Genomic DNA, 22,805 nt, shown 5'->3' with positions numbered 1-22,805 from the left:
ACAGATACAACCACAAAGACCAGGGAGGTTTTTCAATGCCTTACATAGAAGGGCAGCTATTGGTAGATGTGCAAAAATAAACAAAGCAGACACTGAATATCCCTTTGAGCATGGTGAAGTTATTAAATAGGCTTTGGATGGTGTATCAATACACCCAGTCACTGCAAAGATACAGGCGTCCTTCCTAACTCAGTTGCCGGAGAGGAAGGAAACTGCTCAGGGATTTCACCATGAGAACAATGGTGACTTTAAAACAATTACAGAGTTGAATGGCTGTGATAATAGAAAACTGAGGATGGATCAACAACATTGTAGTTACGCCTCAATACTAACCTAAATGACATAGTGAAAAGAAGGAAGCCTGTACAGAATACAAATATTCCAAAACATGCAACTTGTTTGCAACAAGGCACGTAAGTAATACTGCAAAAAATGTGGCAAAGAAATGAACTTTTTGTCCTGAATACGAAGCGCTATGTTTGGGGCAAATTCAACACAACACATGACTGAGTACCACTCATAATATTTTCAAGCATGGTGGTGGCTGCATCATGCTATGGGTATGCTAGGGATTTTTTTATTTTATTAAAAGAAACAGAATACAGCTATAAGCGTAGGCAAAATCCTAGAAGAAAAACTGGTACAGTCTGCTTTCCAACAGACACTGGGAGATGAATTCAGCTTTCAGCAGGACAATAACTTAAAACACAAGGCCAAATCTACACTGGTGTGGCTTACCAACATTGAATGTTCCTGAGTGGCCCAGTTACAGTTTTGACTTAAATCGTCTTGAAAATCTATGGCAAGACTTGAAAATGGCTGTCTAGCAATGATCAACAATCAACTTGACAGAGCTTGAATAACTTTTTAAAGAATAATGTTCAAATATTGTACAATCCATGTGTGCAAAGCTCTTAGAGACTTACCCAAAAAGACTCACAGTTGTAATCGCCAGTGCTTCTACAAGGTGTGAACACTTATGTCAATTAGGTATTTCTGTATTTAATTTTCAATACATACAAAGTTTCTAAAAACATGTTTTCACTTTGCCATTATGGGGTATTGTGTGTAGATAGGTAACGGGAAACATATATTTAATCAATTTTTAATTCAGGCTGTAATACAACAAAATGTGGAATAAGTCAAGGGGTATCCATACTTTCTGAAGGCAAAACAGTATGTAAACATTATTCAAGTGACCAGTGTTCAATGACTATGTACATAGGGCAGCGGTCTCTAAGGTGCAGGCTAGAGTACCGTGTGGTAACAGTAACTAAGGTTCAGGGCAGGGTACTGGGTGGAGGGCGGCTAGTGGTGACAATTTAACAGTCTGATGGCTGGTGATTGAAGCTGTTTTTCAGTCTCTTTGTCCCAGCTTTGATGCACCTGTACTATCTCCGCCTTCTAGATGGTAGCGGGGTGAACAGACCGTGGCTCGGGTGGCTGAGGTTCATTATAAAGAGGAGAACATTGATGTTGATGTTGCTAGTGTTTATGAGAGCCAGCCACTTTCTCCAGTCCACCAGGGAGCTAGCTGCTCATAAATCACCCTGGACAGGCCTTGTTGTGAAAACACCCTTATCGCTTCTCCTCCTCCTCCTCCTACTCCTCCACCCTCATCTCCTAGCCTGTGTTGTGGGGAGGGACAGCTCAACACACTGTCTAGTCTAGTCTGGTGCTCCACTCAGCATGTAGCCTAGTTTTGCCGCCAGCCTGTTCAGCCCCCTGGCCTCTCACACCATGGTGCTGATGCTCAGCATCTCCCTGTAGTGCAGCAGGGGTCATGAGGAGGTCCTGAGCCTGAGAGCCTGAGGCCACGGCTGGTTTACATTGTGGACCATCGTTATGTTTGGAGGAAAAAGGGGTTTCTTGCAAGCTGAAGAACAACATCCCAACCGTGAAGCACGGGGGTGGCAGGATCATGCTGTGGGGGTGCTTTGCTGCAGGAGGGACTGGTGCACTTCACAAAATAGATTGCATCATGAGGAAGGAAAATGATGTGGATATATTGAAGCAACATCTCAAGACATCAGTCAGGAAGTTAAAGCTTGGTCGCAAATGGGTCTTCCAAATGGACAATGACCCCAAGCATACTTCCAAAGTTGTGGCAAAATGGCTTAAGGACAACAAAGTCAAGGTATTGGAGTGGCCATCACAAAGCCCTGACCTCAATCCTATAGAAAATGTGTGGGCAGAACTGAAAAAGCGTGTGCGAGCAAGGAGGCCTACAAACCTGACTCAGTTACACCAGCACTGTCAGGAGGAATGGGCCAAAATTCACCCAACTTATTGTGGGAAGCTTGTGGAAGGCTACCCGAAACATTTGACCCAAGTTAAACAATTTAAAGGCAATGCTACAAAATACTAATTGAGTGTATGTAAACTTCTGACCCACTGGGAATGTGATGAAAGAAATAAAAGCTGAAATAAATCATTCTCTCTACTATTATTCTGACATTTCACATTCTTAAAATAAAGTGGTGATACTAACTGACGTAAGAAAGGGAATTTTGACTAGGATTAAATGTCAGGAATTGTGAAAAACTGAGTTTAAATGTATTTGGCTAAGGTGTATGTAAACTTCCGACACTGTAGATTGTGTATAAACTTGCCAGAACTTTCAGCATCACCATGGTGTTTTCTTCATGCTACCATTTGGAGCTCTAGCCTATCTCCTGCTAAGCATAGAGAGCCAAGACCCAAGCCCTTCCCTAAACAAACAGCTGGCTCACAGAGTGCCCAATGAATCTCCTGGTGGATCTGATGTCTGCCCCTTTCTCTGCCTTTGTTCTACCACGGCCATGCACCATTCTATCAATCATAGTTCATGTTGCTTTTTCACCTCCGCAGCATACTACTCATGCAAGCTGCCAGGTCCCAGAGCATTGGGTTGACTCAGTTCCCACTCTAGCTCAATTGATGTCAAGTGTGTGCCTCCACAATGAACAAGGTCTGTGGTGGGTTTTGTCTTCCTGCTGTTTGTCCACATAGAATAGGATTAGATGGGATGATAGGGGAAGTTGTGAACTGACCTTGCTCCTAGCTCAGTCTGTCCCCATTGGGAAAGTGGTTTCTAGAAAGCGGGAAGAGCTGCTCTGTTCTTACTGTGTTAGGGGTTCCTGGTACTGTTTCCCAAGAGTTGGGGTGTGACCACTTCCTCTGTGAGTAGAACAACATGTTGGATTATTGAATGTTCTGTATCTGTTCTTTTACATTGGGTCAGATCCAACTGAAAAGGAACATGACTAAAAGTAACCGCCTGGTTTCAGTGTGCACAAAGTCAAAACAGAGGATCCTGTAAGAACAAGTATGGTGATGACACAGATTTGTGTATATGTGTGTGTGTGCGTGTGTGTGTGTGTGTGCGTGTGTGTGTGTGTGTGCGTGTGCGTGCGTGCATGTGTGTGTGTGTGTGTGTGTGTGTGTTTGTGTGTGTGTGTGTGTGTGTGTGCGTGCGTGCGTGTGTGCGTGTGTGTGTCTGCATGCTGATAAAGACATGAGATAGGTGTGGAGATGTGAGATGAAGAGGCAGTGAGTCTGTTACAGGTTGGGCAGAAAGATTCAGAGGCATATGAAACACCATTAAGCCCCTTATTATACTCTGTCCTCTTTAGTCTGGCTGTGGTGAAACAGTCTCACTGCCATCCACCCCCTTGTTTCTCCCTAACCTCTCTTGTAAACCCCACCATGACTTCACCTTACAAAGCTTATAGCCTAATCCTCGATTAACCCCACTCACTCAGCATACTCCCACTACGACTCCACCTTCTCTGCAAAACTCTTAACACAATGCAAATGTTAGTGTTTTTCAGTTCTGGTATCTGCATTTGTTTAAGCTACCTATTTCATTGGTCTTCCTGGACAGATACCTTTCATGCATGGGTTCAAAAGTTTCCTCCTATGGCTTTCACATCACAGCTATCCTTTTTTGGCTAAATCACAGTTACCTATGAAATAGCTTTGGCCTGATCATCTGCTTACAATTATTTGTTACTGAGATACGGCCAAAGTGGCCTGTGTATATCTTTGGATCATCTTAATGAAAACCCTATAAGCTCTTGAATCTTGTGGAGGCCCTGTTAGTTTATGTAGTTCCACAGACATGTTCTGTATGGCGTGTGGTGCTGCTGAGACCTGTGCTCCAGAGTGTTTTGGCTGTGGAGTTGTGCTCTCTCTAATTGTGAGCATAGGTCCAGCTCCATCAGATTAACGTTTGCACTGCTAGGCTGTAATTGTGGCTGTGGGGCTGTGCCCAGCTCTCTGCTGCTGATACGCTTGTTCTGCCCTGCTTACAGAAGGCACAGCCCTTTTGTCCAAAGTGGCCTCCTGCTGCCAATGACATAGAAGTATCTTCATGGGTTCCTCCACAGGAGAATCTAGGCTATGTTTATAGACAGATTGCTGGAAATGGGGCAGCAGACATCCCCTTCAAGATGCACCAACAGGGTTCTATAGCATGCTGCTTGATCTCAATGAAGAGGGATGAGATTGTTTCCACGTCATCTGCTGTTATGACAGGCACCAAATTAATGACTGTTTGAACAGATAGCGTATCTTATTGCAGCTGTAGGGAGCTGTCACTTATTTTAGCGTAATCTATTTGCTCAAATAATGCAATTCTTGATTGGGAGGAAGGGTGAGGATTTGAGTAATGGAAAGAGTGCTCATCATGTTTTTCTCCTACCTCTTTTTCACCAGTGAAGGCCTCTATTAGGATACTGGTTTTGTTGTTAGATTTCTAAAACATACATAAACAGAATCTTGCCCTATTTAAAAGCGGTTCAGTCTGCTGCATATTGTCCCATTGCCATCCAGTGATGTGTACTAGAGATCCACACGGCTCTGACAGTGGCCATCACTGTTTCCCGCTAGTTCTGCATCATTAAAGTAAACAATAACAACATTTGTCTCTAATGGGGAACGCATACCTCAAACCTCTCAACCCACAGCTGTGAAAGCCAATACCCCTTCATAGGAGAGGCCTTTTAGTGAATCAGGCTGCTGCCGTAGTTGGATGCCCTACAAAATGAAGCACTTGGATCTCCCTGACTGAATGACAGATTACTCCACATTTGCCTTTTAGACGGGATGTTCTGTGCTTCTAATTAACTTTGTGCTGTTGTAACTCAGAGCCGTTGGGAAATCCACAGCAACAAAATGTAGACTAGGGTTCCCTAAAAGCCCACATAATTAATTTGCCCCTAAATGGATTAGTGAACAAGGCAGGGTGGATATTACAATCCATTTAGCAGTGTCATTTGCAAAAATAATTTTAATGATCTCATATTGCTTACAGCTGCCCGTGGTTGAGCCACCCCCCCTCACTGCATCTTATTGTGTGTCCTGCTGAAGGAGCACTGTTGTGTATGTGTGGTTTGGTTGTGGGGTCACACAGGAAGTGCTCCCAGCCACACAAATCTGCTCTCTCTGAGGGTGTGGGATGGATGGAAGGACGGACAGACGTGGGCCTGGAAATAGCGATACGGTGAGAGAGCTGGTACACTGACAGGAAGAGAAATGTGTGACTGGCAGCTGTGTCAGGCGGAGGCTGTGTCTTTCAGTCAGAGCCAGCAGGTTAAATAGGACTGTGTTGAATGTACTCTGAGCCTGTCTGTGAAACGGAGACTGGGAGCTGTGATAGACTCAGTCCAAGGACAACATTGGTGCCTATCTAAATGAATGTTCAAAACAGTGCCAAACCTCGCAGTGATAGCAGAAAACAACCCCTGTCAATGCAGTTCCCTTTGCACACGTGCAAGGTTGTTAGCCTAGATAGCCATGTCTCCTCTCCAGCGTAAGTGTATTGCTATTTGAACCCAGCCTCTATTAGCTTGATTTCCCTTGTTTGTCATTGACATTGTGGGACCCAATAATGAGATGTCCCATCGATAAAGTAACTGTGGAGCTCTGGGTTGCCGGGGCACAGGCCATGCTGTGTAGGGAGAAGGGGCTCAACAAGGTGAGGGCACGCTAGTTGTGATACAGTATGTTGTGCCTATTAATTTGTTACACTGTGCCAACTTACCTGCCCTCCCTAACACCCTCCCCTTATTTAGCTCCGGCAGACACCCCACTGTCTCCCCAGTTCCAGAAGAAACTAGCAGCTCTTGAGTGCTTCTGCTTCCTCTGAACACTAAACAGGCCAGACCTCTTCTCTTCCCAGAGAACACTACAGCATAGCGTTTCCATGGCTGCCTGCGTTGTCATGGGATGGCCCCCAGGAGTCAACCTCAGACGCTCTAACAACAATAGAGTGGAGTCTGTCTGAAAGAGACTGTGGTGACTGCCTGTATGTATGGTGTCTGGGGGAGACAGTCTACAGACAGACACTGACCAACAGTTATTCCAGTTCACTATTGGGGTTTGTCATCCCAGGGCTAGAAATTGTATTTTATTTGCAATTCATATTTTGTCCCTTTGAGATCAGCAATCATGTTATCTTTACCTCCTAAATTTTCTGTTGTATTTTTGACTTTATGTTTTGTTTTACCCCATATGTAACTCTGTGTTGTTGTTTTTATCGCACTGCTTTGCTTTATCTTGGCCAGGTCGCAGTTATAAATGAGAACTTGTTCTCAACTGGCTTACCTGGTTAAATAAAGGCGAAATAAAAAAAAATCATTTTAGTAATAGCACCTTTAAACAGAATCCTTAACAGCAGCACCAGTACATTCAGGCAGATAGACTCCCCACTCCTAACTTGTTTTCAGTAAAAATGTATTTATTATATCTTGTATTATATCTTTATACAATATATTTTACCCCCCATCCCCCCCCCCCTTGACTTTTCTTGATACATTTTGTGCCAGATGAACTGATGTTATTAAGCATTCTTCAAATAGCACTCCTCGCAGCTGCACTTATTCTGCCAAAAGCCTCACATTCCATATGTTACCATTTACTGGAAATGTGTTTAATTGCTCAAATCGTTGATACATTTTATAGGTTCATTTTCTTGGATCAGTCCAGATTATTATCTTGGATTTATGAGCAATGATTTTAATTTGCTCCAAGAATAATTAATCAATGCAAGCCATCTGATGCATGGAAATAATTTTCTTCTGGACACACAGATCCTTGTAATACTGACCACAATGTTATGGAATGGGCAGACATGCAGCGTAAATGGACAACCATGTTGAGTATTGTTAGGCTATACACAACACTGTATACAAACATCACCACTGCAGCTTGACACAATGGAAATAGAAACCTGACTAATGACTGGCTGAAATTATAAAAAGAAAGCATCACACTATTTAAACCCACATGGATTCCCTTAATGGTACACAATTACCCGCCTCATTGTGCCTCCCTCAGCAGTGCTTGGAGAATATGACAGTGGTGATCTGACTCAAGAGAGTAATTGTGTAGATATCCTCCTCTGTGGAAATCCCTCTAACCTCTTGTTTTGGTTCAAGCTCCAGCCTTTGTCTTAGCCTGGGTAAATCACTGTTAAATTTGCCCAAAGCTCTGAGGGAGGAGAGGAGCGAGAGAGAGAGAGAGAGAGAGAGAGAGAGAGAGAGAGAGAGAGAGAGAGAGAGAGAGAGAGAGAGAGAGAGAGAGAGAGAGAGAGAGAGAGAGAGAGAGAGAGAGAGAGAGAGAGAGAGAGAGAAGAGGAAATGAGGTGAGAGAGAGGGAAGATGGAGGAGAGGAGAGAAAGAAGGAGGGTAAATGGCACTAGCACAGAGCGCTAATCATACTACATCCTGTAATCATAGACCGAGAGGGAGCAGTCTTGGTGGGCTTGGGTCTTTGCAATGTAGAGACTAGAGAGGATCCTCTTGTTGTTTTGCAGCAGGAATTTATGTTAAAAAGGCCCCTTGTTGCTGCGTTGATGCACTGCTATTAGCCTGTAGTTTCCCCTGGGGAAGCGGAACCCTCTCTTCACACCTTCTGCCCTCTGTGGTGGGGTTAGCAGGCCGGGAGGTAACCACACGCTACCTACTCAGAATACATAGAACCTGTGGGAAAAAATATTAAATATTAAAATGTGTTTCTGTGTTGAAATGTAGAGGTAGCCTAGGTATACTGTATCTTCTCTGATAAGATAAAACTATAAATCGTTAAATATTGGGCTTATAATCCGTAAGGCAGTAATGTCCTCTGAGAATCACTTAGTAGGCGTTGTTTGCATGACAGAATGTTCTCCATGTTGTTAATGTTGGACTGGCGTAAAGACAAAGTGTTTGACCCTGGCCAGTTCAGAAGACCTCCACTCTGCAACAGTGTGCTGAATGTGGAGCTTTGACACCAACGCTGAAGGCTTAGAGAGAGAGTCAATGATGAGACACGTGGCTACAGGCTGCAGGCAGAGTGAGGACTTTTGAAGGGGTGTCAGGATGGTGAGAGACAGATTGGGTGCCGGCTCCCACTCTGTTTCTCTGCAGGCCACTCCAGAGGTGATGAGAGAGGGTGATAGGACTGGAGGCTGCTAATGTACACTGTTAACTGAACACACACAAACACACACACACACACACACACACACACACACACACACACACAGGAGGCCAGGCTCTGTCCATCTCTCCTATTATAGCTCCAATGTAGCGATGGAGTCAGCAGTGAAAGAGACAGCCTGCTAAGCCAGACAATGTTGTTGTCATGGGAACAAAGATACAGCCTGAAGGAGCACTATCAGTACTGACATGGTGTGCTGGTGACTCTGATTAAGACCCAACATCTGTCTTCATCCTGCTCATCATGTTATGTGACCACACAAACACACACACACTGCAGTTTTGATGTTTCATTCTTGCCCATTCTTTCCCAGACGGCTCTTTGAATGCTTTCTGCAGGCTCATATTGCAGTAATGCATTCTGTTTGGTAGCCCTTTCCTGCAGTCAAATGACCAAATCTCCCTCTAGTGGCCTCATGGATGGAATGTTATTAATATTAATATAACAACAAAAACATGTGCAGAAAATCTGGTGTTTCTATGTCAAACGTTTTGGTTATATTTCAGTCTTCTGTGATGTCTATAAAGTGTAACATTGGTATGCAAACTCAACATTTAATGTATTTCAGCTCTATATCTGACATGGTACAGGTGTCTTCTTTTTTTAAAGACCATAACCATGTGTGTGAGGTGTATACTTTTGTTTCAAAGTAAATTTGTTTAAGACTAACAAGAAACATTTTGTGACCCAGATTTAGCCCACTGCAGTAAGGTTAATATTTATTATCCTCTTTCTGTTTTTCCTCTCTCCCCAGATGCAAAGGAGAGATCAGCCAAAAGATTCTCTGTGGATGGAGTCTTCAATTACACCTCTCTGCTCCTCAGTAAGGAAGATAACATGCTCTATGTTGGAGCACGAGAGGAGCTCTTCGCCCTCAACCTCTCTGATATCAGCAGAGTCAAACTACAACGCAATGTAAGTGGGCACGAGTGTGTGTCTGTGTGTGAATATAGAAACATTTGTATTTTTTGAGGTTGTATGTAATAACCCTCTGCTCTCAGATACACATCACCACAGTGCTGTACTGTAGTGTGTGTGTGTGTGTGTGTGTGTGTGTGTGTGTGTGTGTGTGTGTGTGTGTGTGTGTGTGTGTGTGTGTGTGTGTGTGTGTGTGTGTGTGTGTGTGTGTGTGTGTGTGTGTGTGTGTGTGTGTGTGTGTGTGTGTGTGTGTGTGTGTGTGTGTGTGTGTGTGTGTGTGCGTGCGTGCGTGCATGTGTGTGTGCGTGCATGCATGAACAGTAACCCAAGGGTGAAGATGTGTGAATTATATAACTTACATGGTGTATGACATCTTGCGGACACGGCTCTTTTTGACAGTGGTTGAAAAAGTACCCATAATCATACTTGAGTAAAAGTAAAGATACCTTAATAGAAAATGACTCAAGTAACAGTGAAAGTCACCCAGTAAAATACTACTTGAGTAAAAGTCTAAAAGTATTTGGTTTTAAATATACTTAAGTATCAAAAGTAAATGTAATTGCCAAAATACGTTTAAGTATCAAAAGTAAAAGTAAAAGTATAAATCATTACACATTCCTTATATTAAGCAAACCAGACGGCACAAATTATTTATTCATTTATTTTTTATGGATAGCCAGGGCACACGGAATTTAAAAACAAAGCATTTGTGTTTAGGGAGTCCGCCAGATCAGAGGTAGTAGGGATGACCATGTATGTTCTCTTGATAAGTGTGTAAATTTGACCATTTTCCTGTCTTGCTAAGCATTCGAAATGTAACGAATACTTGTGGGTGTCAGGGTAAATGTATGGAGTAAAAAGTACATTATTTTCTTTAGAAATGTAGTGGAGTAAAAGTAAAAGTAGTCTAACATATAAATATAAAGTAAAGTACAGATACCCAAAATAACTACTTAAGTAGTACTTTAAAGTATTTTTACTGAAGTACTTTACACCACTGCTTTTTGACAGTGCTCGGCAGCAACGTTCTTTACATCTCTATGCTGTGTCTTAGTAATGTGTCTGACACCTGTACTCTCCTCTCCTGTAGCTTACATGGAGCACCCCGGAAAGGAAGAGAGACGAGTGCAGTTTCAAAGGCAAAGACCTACAGGTGAGGACACTGTGCTGCATGTGTGGAACTCTAGTGACAATACTTACACTTCCATTCCAGTCCTTAGGCTTGTTTTTTTTTCCGTAGTACAGAAAATGAACTCAGTCAGGCAGTGGAGGTTTTAATTTAAGTACATATCCATTCAGCAGTAGTGGCCTGAGTGATTTTTTTATAGCCAGATAAATTGCTATGCATCCCATCTAACCAACCCCCTGTGATTGTGGTGAAACCTCAATACTGTGGGAAGTATATTATCAGAAGGACATATTGTATGATTCATTTATGGTTGATTGATTGGTTGGTTGGGGGGACAGAGGCTCATAGACCAGGATCTTGATGAAGACACTCTAATACATTTTCTGTTTGAAACAGTCACTCAGACATTTGTCACACTGCTGCCAACAGCCCTGCCAGGCTATTTGAAAGCAATTAATTCCGGCCAAGTAATGTGGGAATATGCTTGGAGAGTCGCCTAATGAGCTACTCCACTCAACCTGAGTAACTCTCCCTCCAGAATAGTTTGTGGGAACCTATGAGTCATATTAACGATGCTCTCTCCTCTCCTGTGTCTTTAATGCAGACGGATTGCTTCAATTACATCAAGATTTTACTGCGTGTGAACAGTACCCATCTATACGTGTGTGGAACGTACGCCTTCAGTCCAATCTGTGCATATATAGTAAGTGTTTGATTTCTTATTCTGCTGCAGCATACAGCATACAATTCCACCATGCCTGTGTGCTGTAGAGATAATCACCATGCCTGTGTGATGTAGAGATAATCACCATGCCTGTGTGATGTAGAGATAACCACCATGCCTGTGTGCTGTAGAGATAATCACCATGCCTGTGTGCTGTAGAGATAATCACCATGCCTGTGTGCTGTAGAGATAACCACCATGCCTGTGTGCTGTAGAGATAATCACCATGCCTGTGTGCTGTAGAGATAACCACCATGCCTGTGTGCTGTAGAGATAATCACCATGCCTGTGTGCTGTAGAGATAATCACCATGCCTGTGTGCTGTAGAGATAATCACCATGCCTGTGTGATGTAGAGATAACCACCATGCCTGTGTGCTGTAGAGATAATCACCATGCCTGTGTGCTGTAGAGATAATCACCATGCCTGTGTGATGTAGAGGTAATCACCATGCCTGTGTGATGTAGAGATAATCACCATGCCTGTGTGCTGTAGAGATAATCCCCATGTCTGTGTGCTGTAGAGAGATGTAATTAGCCATGTAATTCACTCTGTCAATCAAGGTACAGCTTTTCTTCTTCGTGTGATTTTCACCCTGGAGACTGCATTTGATTTATCCTGAAGTCAGTGTATTCCAATTATACCCCTTACAGATGCTTAGTGAGCATGTGTGGCTCTGGGTTGAATGAAGATGTTTTAGAACACACAGATTTGAGAGGAAGTGCATCTGTAAATGTGTTCAGCTGATGGAGCAGACAAGTCTCTGAGGCAATTCAGAATAACATTGACATTTCCATTTAGAAATATTGACAGTCAAAGAACATCTCAAATGTTTGTCCCTTTCCCTCTGCACTACTTTAATATGGGAGGGAAAACATTAAAGGAGGAGGGAAAACATTAAAGGAGGAGGGAAAACATTAAAGGAGGAGGGAAAACATTAAAGGAGGAGGGAAAGTCTCTTGACTGAACTTTAGGTTGTGAACCAGGATTCCCGAGTGCCTCCTCCTCCCAAGTCTCCCTTCTGTCTCTCTTATCACAACCACTGAGTCTCAGCCCACACAGAGAGATATAAAGTACAGTATACAGACAAAGTTATGTCCATTCCTTCTGTAAGCAGCACTCCTCATCATCCCCATCACCAGATCACTTCTAAAAGGAATCGTATAATAATATTTAATTAAAGAGCGACGGCCCCTAAAAAGCTACTTCTCGTTTTAAAATGGCCTATGTGGCATAGATATGAGTCAGAATATTTATTATAGTGTAACAATGTACTACAAAGTATAAATAGGATCATTTTGGTCATAAAGTCAGTCTCGTCCAAAACGGAGATTTGCGAGATAATGGAAAAAATGAAGGGTACCGTAACAGTTTGGGTTGGGTTTATTTCAATCCTGCCACAGCTGGCAGCACCCACAAAATCATAAATTCGGAGCATAGCTGCATGCGACCCGATTGTAATGCCCATGGTCAATTTAGTTTGACATTCGATATCCCTATAGGGCTAGTTAGGGACCATCGGTAAATTGCACAATGTACACAGGACAATATTTTAAAAGGTCAATAGCTCCAAATGTCAATGACTTGAAAACCTCAAACCAACTATACATTTTAGAAATTCATATAATTTACAAATATTGAAAGCATTTAATGAGACAACTAAAAGTTGTGCAACATGAACATATTGTCCCATTTACATTGTGTAATTTATTGACGATCCCTAAACATCCCCAGAGATAGGCTATCCAAAGTCAAACCAACTTTCCCACAGTCGCACACCAGCCGCTGAAGCTAAATGGCAAAAATGATTTAGCTAACTCCTCCCACCTGCAAACACACACAAGAGACACCCACATCAAACCACACACCGTGGTTTGACCTACCACAAAGTGACCGGCTGTGACCACACAGTGGTTCCCACCCCATCATTTGTGCCTCAGTGCTGTAGTAGCGAACAGAGTGGCCAGCAGGCATTGGGCAGTGTCAGTGTAGATTACAGCCCTACTTCTCCTCAAAGCTCTCTTTCTCTCTGGGTCCTCTCCAGAACACAGCTGACTTCACCCTGGTGAGAAGCCAGACTGGAGAGATAGTGACAGAGGACGGACGCAGCCGCTGCCCTTTCAACCCTGAGTACAAGTCCACTGCCATCATGGCCGGTAGGTTCACTATATGGGTCACTTATTTACTGTCAGGGAAATATGTTTGGCTTCCATAACACTGTGTACACAATACATACTGTATATAATTCAATATATACATACAAATAAAAGACATAATGTAGACATACTTAATTTCAGATTTATCATTGATAAAATATTTTATATACAGTAGCTGCAATGTATATTTTACCATCCTTAGTGTGTTCCATACTGTAAATATAGTAGCAGACAACCCTTTCCTTCTAGATTCCAGGGTTTGTTATGAGTGACACAGAGGCTCCTTCTCTTGGTCAAGATATTGTTTGTCTTCATCTTATACTTCCTTACATTATAGATGGAGAACTGTATGCTGGTACGGTCAGTAATTTCCAAGGAAATGAACCTATCATTTACAAGAGCCTGGGCCAAGGCGCTGCCCTAAAAACAGAAAACTCCTTGAACTGGCTTCAAGGTAAGTTCAGGTCTTCAGGCTGCAAGCTGTCTGGTAGCTGCTTAATGTCATGATCTACTGTTTGTACATGTAGCTAGCTGATAAGGTAAACATACACACATAAATAGTTTTCCCCTAAACATACAATCAGTATTTGAAGACCTCAGGCTGGACATGATAAATGACAATTACCATAGCTTTGAAGAACTATAGGTGTTTCCATGGTATTTTGTCAATATCGACATGCAGAGGTTACCACAATTCCTGTTGCAAAATCACTGAATCACCAGAAGACGTTTGTGGATGTAAAAGGCATGTCCATGTCCTAGAATGCATAGTTCTAGGTTGACATTTCAACCTGTGGTTTCTTTGTTATTGTTACAGACCCAGCCTTTGTGGGCTCTGCCTACATCCAGGAGAGCCTGCCCAAAGGCAACCCAGTGGGCGATGACGATAAGATTTACTTCTTCTTCAGCGAGGCGGGAAAGGAGTTTGATTTTTTTGACAACACCATTGTGTCACGCATTGCTCGCGTGTGTAAGGTGAGTGACGCTTCAACGGAGATGGCCTGTCTAAAGAGCGTATTTTCCCCTTGAGCAAGGCTCTCCTCCACCCCCACCCGTCTACACACACTTTATTGGACTCTATCAGAGTGGGAGAAGTATGTGTGTGTGTGTGTGTGTGTGTGTGTGTGTGTGTGTGTGTGTGTGTGTGTGTGTGTGTGTGTGTGTGTGTGTGTGTGTGTGTGTGTGTGTGTGTGTGTGTGTGTGTGTGTGTGTGTGTGTGTGTGTGTGAGGTGGGGGATTTAAGGGTGGGAGCGGTTGGTTTCACAGTCTGGGAGGGACACAGGCTCGTGTTACAGAAAAACATTCCTCCTGTGAGTTCCCCCTGTTTGGGCCCTCCTCCTCCACTCCACTCTTATCACATTTCAGCAAATATTAGCATTCAGCTAGGATTCACAGCAGACCTAAAATGCCTTCTCCTTTTCCACAACTTTATTTCCGTTTCTAGAATTTCAACCTGAAAGGAATGGTTTCCATTCATTATACCACCAGTCTATTGTTAAGTGATACTTCTTCTCCACAATAATTTAATGAACCTCTTCTATTCTCTGTGACTAGAGAATCACCTCTCACTTTGACAGCATGGTCATGGCCTCTTGTTTATCCCAGCTGTATTATGGTCAATCCAAACACAGTGTGAAATACTAGACAGTTTTATGGTCAACACCCCTCCTCCCAGAATTTGCATTTCCAGCAGTCAATCTTCCGGGAAAGCTTGCTGCTGATGTGCACCTTGTAATATTGCATTTCTTAGCTTTTTAGTTTTATGAAGAGATAAACAGTACCATTGCAGTGCTGCCAGAGTGGACCAAGTGAGGTGCATACAGTGAAGGGAGGAGCTGTGTGACTGAGTCCAAGGCTCCTGCAGACAGCACGTTGTCCTCCCGCATATAGCAAACAAACGTAATGAATCCACCAAAGCCCATTATCAAACTTAATTCGAAAATATTAACCATGATGAGATGTGAAATAGAGCTCTGCTTTGGGGCCAGCTCACAAGTCATTTTCAATTGCGTCTGTGCCTTTTTAATTTAATTTCCACCTCGGCCATATGAGCTAAACTCATTAAAGCAGTCTACACTTAGCAATGACAGGCATGTTTTGCATTTTAAGAGGCCCCATACGTTGCAGTTCCAATGGAGGGATATTTTTCCTTGTTTATATTTTTCAAACAGGCAGCAGACATCTCCTAGTAATAGGATTTTGACTGCCTATCCATCCCAGGCTCTGCAGACTGCAAGCAGAACGGCTTCTCTACAGTAGCTGTCTGCAGGTGTTTGTCTTGACACTGATTGGCAGTCAAATGGAAACCAGTGTGTCTGCCACTGTCAGAGTGAGGCTGCAGGACACACCCTTGATTCTCCTCTAAAATAAAACACAGGATGGTGGTGTGCAGGGCTATCACAGGGGAGATTTGAACTCCGGGTACAGAGTATCTTAGCTACAGCTCCTGGTCTTTCCTATCCTCACACCATACATGCCACTATTTAACCTTTATTTAACTAGGCAAGTCAGTTAAGAACAAATTCTTATTTACACTATAGTGTCTTTGTTAAGGAATTCCCCTTGTAAAGGTTTGGGTGGTACAATATGTGTTGGTGAAACTTTAGACAAGGTGTTGTCAAAAATACAGAATTACAATAATACTGAAAATAACACTTTTGATGGGTGGAGCATTGTGGATGTATACAGCTGTGCAGAAAACAGAACAATACAACAATATTTGGTATTACTGGTATTACTGTTGTTACTGAAACTCTGGAAATTCTACCTGGCCCTGAGTACCTCTGTGATGGAAAGGGAGGCTTATGTAAGGGGTTAATGAATTGAGTGCTTTCTGTCCAATATTCAGAAGGAGAGACTTTAGGTACACACTCTCTCTGGTTTTAATAATAACTAGGTAGACCCAGGGGAGCAGAGCAGGGAATATATGTAGCTCATTATCTGGTTGGGTTAATACAGCAAGTAATTGCTTCTGAAACTCAGCATTAGTCACGTGTCATTTCCCTTTCCCATTCACCGATGTCATTTCCTCTGATTAATGTTGGGCTGAGGGGGACTCAGATGAAGGCACAATTTACAGGGCTCTGGGTTATGTAGACTAGACTTATTTTTCTTTTTGTTTCTTTTTAGTCCTCTGAACAGTGCCGTTCCTCCCTCAGCCTTTTGAATCTCCTCAGATCTATGTCCCAGACAAGAATTGGAGTAATTGCTGCACTCTGAGCCACAGACTCAAGTGAATGTAAACAGACAATTATATCCCTTTTTTCAGTTGTATGTCCCCACACATTCCCTGTACATCCAGCTATCTGTTACAAGTATAGGCACAGCATTCAAAGCTGTAAGGCTCACAAATAATCTATTTCATGCAGAGGTTGAAGGGATCTAAGTGAATTAATACTTTCTTAATGGAAAAGTTGTGCTGCCTTTTTTGCATCTCAAGCCAACCCAGTATCATGATCCCATAGATGACCACAGCCCACCAGGCAGGGTAGTGCTACAGGCACAGGTTCAGAGTGGTAGTATTCCGTGGAGAGGTATTGTGTGTGAGCAGTGTCCTTTTCTCTCTCACTGAAAAGCATTTGGCCTCCCCAGCGCCCCAGTGTTATCCTCCCATCCAGTTGTGATGTTTTATATTGTTTTCTTGACCTAAAACTCCACTGCCCCAGGGGAGCTGTGTTATGGCCACAATCTGTTATACTCAGTCTGGTAGTTTTACAATATTGTTTCTCATTTATGTCAGTTCAAACAGTGCCTTGTTTGTGTACATTGTTTCGTTTCAAGGTAAACAACTGGGGAGAAGGATTTTTCAGACATATCATTACATATATCAAATCAAATTGTATTTGTCACATGCGCCGAATACAACAGGTGTAGAACATGTATACAAGGCAGAATGTAAACCATAATAATATTTAGGCAAGTTGGTTGCCATGACATCACTCAGGCCAATATTTCGTGCAATATTAATTATTATGCATTCTCATCATTTCAACTTTTGGGTTTACAGTTTAAACGTATGTGCTTGTGCCCTCTACTGGACACTGGGTTACTATGACCGCAGGTCCATATACTATAACAGCTCTGATTTGTATTACAGGGTGACAAAGGAGGAGAGAGGGTGCTGCAGAAGAAATGGACCACCTTCCTAAAAGCCCAGCTCCTTTGTTCGCTGCCTGACGATGGCTTCCCCTTCAACATCATCCAGGACATGTTTGTGTTGACGCCCAGCCCAGAAGACTGGAAGAACACAGTGTTCTATGGGGTCTTCACTTCACAGTGGTGAGGAAACACTTTGTCACTTTGACATACAGTTCATTTGCAAGAGTGTATAGGATTTTCTATTGATTTGGGTAATGAAAGATTCTGTGTCTGAGTTGGTTGGTATTACACTCATCTCCTCATAAACATTTCTCCATACAAGAACAGCTCACTGTCAGTTTATAGCAGATTATTATTGACCCAGTCATGGGCAAACAGCCACACCTCCATTCCCTCTGTTCGTCTATGGTGTATTGGAGATATTATTGATGAAGTACTTTATATTAGTTAAGCACTATTGTCAGAGTAAAGAATAGGATGATTTGGGGGAAGAGAAATGCGATGTAGCCTAACCCCTGTGTGGTGTTATCCCAGGTATAAAGGGGCCTCTGGCAGCTCAGCAGTGTGTGCCTTCACCATGGACCAGGTGGAGAAGGCCTTCAACGGCCGTTACCGGGAGGTCAACCGGGAGACCCAGCAGTGGTACACCTACAACCACCCTATCCCTGAGCCACGGCCTGGAACGGTGAGTTAGTTTCCACTGCCCTCTGCTGGACAGCTGACACAGTATCACTAAACTGCATTACGCTTCAAACCCACCGACTGCGTCATTGTGTTTTGGTACACCAGAAATACATTCAATTCCAATGGAATGCTGCATTTGCCTTGCAGCATCGCGTTGCAGAGGCAGTTGCAGTGCGTTCTGTGTGGTGCATATGTTGGATTTATCGAACGTATGTGTCAAACTGTATGCGTAAACGAGTTGACAGAAATGGTAGCAGAAAGTGAATGTTGAACTTTTGTTGCACACATATCTAGATGATGCTGCATACTATTTTGCGCAATAATACTATCGGTTTGATTAAGGCGTTGAGCTTTGAACACACCGACTGTGTCATTGCGCAAAATAGTATGCAGCATCATCTAGATATGTGTGCAACAAAAGTTCAACATTCACCTTCTGCTACCATTTCTGTCAACCCATTTACACATACAGTTTGATGCATACGTATGCACCACACAGAACACACTGCAACTGCCTCTGCAACGCAATGCTGCAAGGCAAACGCAGCGTTCCATTGGAAATGAATGTACTTCTGGTGTACGAAAAACGCAATAAAGGTGTCTGCATACATAGGTTCGGTTTGCTCCTAGCAGAACTCGGCTAGGCGAAGTGAAAGTCTGTGCACGCATACTTCCTTAAAATACCTTCGCTTGAAAAACGAAAAAAGCGGTTTGTCCCTCTTGAAACGCCTTATCAGCCAGTACGCTTCCTCAAAATAGTCAGAAATAATCTAAAATAACTCAAGAAATCTGTAATTAATTTTGACGTTTCTGCCAAGGAGGTCTTAGTCACGTAATTTTAACAAGATGTTTGGTGCAGTATTTTTCAAGTGAAAAACATGAAAACTAGTCATCTGTCTTTGAAAGACAACAAAAACTTAATTGAATAATCTACTGTTGACCAATCAATGACGAAGGGGCGTAAACTTCGACTACCAAACTTCGACAAGCCTCAAGGAAAAAATGTGTGCTTGAACAGCCTGAGAAAAAAAACTGCAGAAAACTGCCAAACACCAAAAACGTCACAAAATGTTGTTATAATATATGCGCAAACTTTTTAGATTGGGAAGCCTACAGTAAGCTTTAGCCAACCTTGTGTGTGCAGGTCGGATGTGTTCTAGCCTGCCTTACTCACATCACCAATCTGGACTGAACATCAGTGCATAAGCAGCTATCTGTCTCTCTGCTGTCACTGGCTGCCCTTTTCCCAGAAGGCCTGATGTTATCAAAAAGGTGCTGCTGCTTTCATTTCCTGGCAGCGTTATCATGTCCACATCAACTGAAGGATACAAGCACATATTGATGGGGATAGGCATGGGGGAGTAGTATGGTTGTGTAGTGTGTGCTTATGAGACTACCTGTGTTCCTTCCACAGTGCATCACTAATGCAGCCCGGGACCAGGGCATCCCCTCCTCCAAGCACATGCCTGACAAGGTACTGAACTTTGTCAAGGACCACTTCCTGATGGACAGTGTGATCCGCAGCCAGCCCCTCCTGCTGAAACGCAGCGTCCGCTACACCCAGATAGCTGTCCACCGGGTCCAGGTCATCCACAAACACTACAATGTGCTCTTCATTGGAACAGGTACTGTAAACAGGCTCAGCTGACAGAACTTATCCCCCTTTCCTGTTCTGTATGAGAGGCAGAGCTATAGCAGACATTAACCATCTACTGTTCTGTCATATGTCTCTGGCAGATGACGGGAGACTCCACAAAGCCATTAATGTCAACAACAAGATGCACATCATTGAGGAGATGGTGCTCTTCACTGACCCCCAGCCTGTAGAACACATAGAACTGGACTCTGAGAAGGTACAGTACAGAGTGTAGAGCAGGAACTCTGTTTATTTCTGGAGCATGTCCTCATAGTGGTAGTAATATTGAGCTCACTAAATGTCAGCACTAGCAGCTTAGGGGTCCCATGAGCCGTGAAGAGAGCCGGAGCCTAAAGGGGAGCTCAGCTCATGTTCATTGAGATAATTGCATGCAACTTCCTCTCAGGGGAACTGAAAACAGATGGGTTGTAAACGGCGTGTGACACATCATGAATCTTGTCCTGAGTTACTCTGTGCTGTTACTCTGTGCTGTTACTCTGTGAAGTTACTCTGTTTGTTCCTCCAGCATTGGGTTCGTCGAGGGTATGATGTTGATATTATATTATATTAGAGAGGGGTAACTGAATGTGAATACGTGACCTAGGGCTATTCCTCCCTGGCATCTGACAGACTGGTGGTCTCTCCTCTCCTCTACAGGGCCTGCTGTTTGTGTCCTCCTACTCTGGCTTAGTGGAGGTCCCTGTGGCTAACTGCTCCAACTACCAGAGCTGTGGAGAGTGTGTCCTGTCCAGAGACCCTTACTGTGCCTGGACAGGGAGGCAGTGCCTGGATGTCAGGCTGGCTCCACCAGATAGGTATGTTTGCCCCAGACCACCAGCCATTATACTTTACATTTCCATGGTCCACTCATGGACATGTAGGTGTTACTCATCAAATAGATACTAGCCTTGTATTAACATGTAAGAGATAGGTATAAACTATTTTGATGCTAAGCTCTCATAATGACTGGTAACTTTCCAGAACATCTGAGTACACCAAAGAAAAAGTGACAATACAGGACAATGCTCTATGCTGTCTGCTTACATGCTGTATGTGCAGACTAACACTGTAGTCTGTCAAGACCTTCTATGTGTAGATTGATAGTGCCAGTTAGAGCTGTTCTGAGACACCCATTTCTCTGATTTACTGTTGCCTGTGTTCTCAGCCACTGGCAGCAGGATGTGGACGAGGCAGACACATCAGTTATCTGCAACAAGACACAGCCCAGCCCTCGCTTTGCTAAACCCCCACCCACACGTAAGTACTGTACCATACCATCAGCTCCTGCTGGACTAAATCCTTTTGGCTCTATACTGTACCACCGTAATCTACTCTGGGACTGCTGCATTTAAATTAAAATTTTGCTGACAATTTTATTCCAATGTTCTCTTACCGTCATTATCCGTACCCAGCTCATTTAATTTGTTCATTCTCAGCACACTCCTACTCAGCTAACACAGTGATATAATAATGCAGTTTGTTTGAACTACCTGGGATGAACTTGCTTTCACAAATGAAAAATGAAAAAGCCCTTCCTCTTGTTGTCTGCAGGGATGTCTTCATGCCAGGTGATAATGATCCCAGCCAACACATTCAAAGTGCTGCCCTGTAAGCTGCGCTCCAACCTGGCTGAGAGGAAGTGGGAGTACAGTGAGGGTGCAGGTCACTTCCTGTACCCCAGTCCTGAGGGAGGTCTAGTGGTGGTGGCCCATGCTGACAGACAGGAGACCTATGAGTGCTGGTCAGTGGAGGAGGGCTTCAGGCAGCTCCTGGCCAACTACTGTGTGAGAGGTGAGGCCAGGCAGGAGAGTACCACCCTGATCGGCCACTCACGCACCCCTCTTGTCCCCCAGGAGGAGCCAATCATCCTACCCGGAGAGACCCGCTCCCCGCAGATCAACACCAAGACCTACTGGAACGAGCTGATTGTGGTGTGTGCCCTGCTGGGCTTCTCCCTGGTGGTCTTCTCCCTGTTTGTGGTTTACAGGAACCGTGACCGCATGAAGTCCATGCTGAAGGAGGGTGAGTGTCCCAACATGCAGCAGAAGAAACCCAGGATAGTGGGGAAGCCGGCAGAAAACCTGCCTCTGAATGGCAACAGCACAGTGCCAGTGTCTGTGTCAGACCACAAGGGTTACCAGACCCTCAATGACAACTACATCTGCAACACGCCGCCACATGAGTGCTCATCACCAGACAACAGCAAGAGCTTCTCGGAGTCAGAGACGAGGCCTCTAAACTTAAAGGAGAGCACTGTCGAGATCTCGCCCACCTGCCCGCGGCCTCGGGTGAGACTGGGCTCAGAGATCAAAGACTCCATTGTGTGAGGACAGCTTTGATCAACTTGAGCAGGATATAAAACTGTAATGCGGAGTGACTAACTATGAACTGTAAGGAAAGAGGGGACTATAAGTGAAAGAAAAGAAAAACACAAAAGGAGGGAACACTGAAAACCGTCAACCTCTTCTCAGAGGGACATTTCATTACACTGATTTTGCACATTTGTCTTTTTCATTTTGTCCCTGTGGTCAGTTCTCATTTCCTTGTTTAGTCACTCTTCTTTCTCTAGTGCATCTGAAGCACAATGAAGAGAATCTGATACAGATTGCCTTTAGACTATTGAATCTGTGGAATGATGCTCATGGTGGGTATAGGACACATACAGCTGATATTGTCCTTCTGTAACAGTTTGTATATGGTTTAGTCATGTTTGTATGCATTGCCACTCAATCCGTCCAAATGCTCTGTTGGCATTGCATTGAAAGTAGAGAGATACTCTATGGGTCAAGAACTGACCCTTAACTCTCCCACCTACATCCACAGTTAGCATGGGCTTAGCCCTGCACTGAGACATTAGACAGACTCAGTGCATGGATAGCAGTGGAATAAACAACCTCTAATTCTCACTATAGTAAGTAGATCATTAGGCCTATGACTTAGTTATAACAGCATTGTAACTGCTATTAATTAAAGGCAGTTTAAACTGTAGATAAACCT

The 22,805-nt window shown here is 43.5% G+C and overlaps 1 protein-coding gene across 1 annotated transcript in view; it reads left to right on the top strand.

The window, feature by feature from the left end:
* Positions 1-22,226, top strand: part of LOC311137411 (semaphorin-4B-like) — an 89,959-nt gene extending 67,733 nt beyond the window's left edge. Inside the window, exons 3-15 of the mRNA XM_084171888.1 lie at positions 9,218-9,378; positions 10,472-10,534; positions 11,115-11,213; positions 13,279-13,390; positions 13,728-13,844; positions 14,208-14,365; positions 17,487-17,668; positions 18,023-18,173; positions 19,587-19,797; positions 19,910-20,025; positions 20,466-20,623; positions 20,974-21,065; positions 21,360-22,226. Coding sequence (XP_084028014.1) covers positions 9,218-9,378; positions 10,472-10,534; positions 11,115-11,213; positions 13,279-13,390; positions 13,728-13,844; positions 14,208-14,365; positions 17,487-17,668; positions 18,023-18,173; positions 19,587-19,797; positions 19,910-20,025; positions 20,466-20,623; positions 20,974-21,065; positions 21,360-22,135 — 2,396 coding nt within the window. The 3' untranslated portion in view covers positions 22,136-22,226. The remainder of the gene's footprint in view (positions 1-9,217; positions 9,379-10,471; positions 10,535-11,114; positions 11,214-13,278; positions 13,391-13,727; positions 13,845-14,207; positions 14,366-17,486; positions 17,669-18,022; positions 18,174-19,586; positions 19,798-19,909; positions 20,026-20,465; positions 20,624-20,973; positions 21,066-21,359) is intronic.
* The last annotated feature ends 579 nt before the right edge of the window (positions 22,227-22,805 follow it).

Source organism: Coregonus lavaretus, assembly GCF_964263955.1.
Source record: "Coregonus lavaretus genome assembly, chromosome: 11".
Taxonomy (NCBI): Eukaryota; Metazoa; Chordata; class Actinopteri; order Salmoniformes; family Salmonidae; genus Coregonus; species Coregonus lavaretus.
This window is presented reverse-complemented; position numbering and strand designations above follow the sequence as displayed.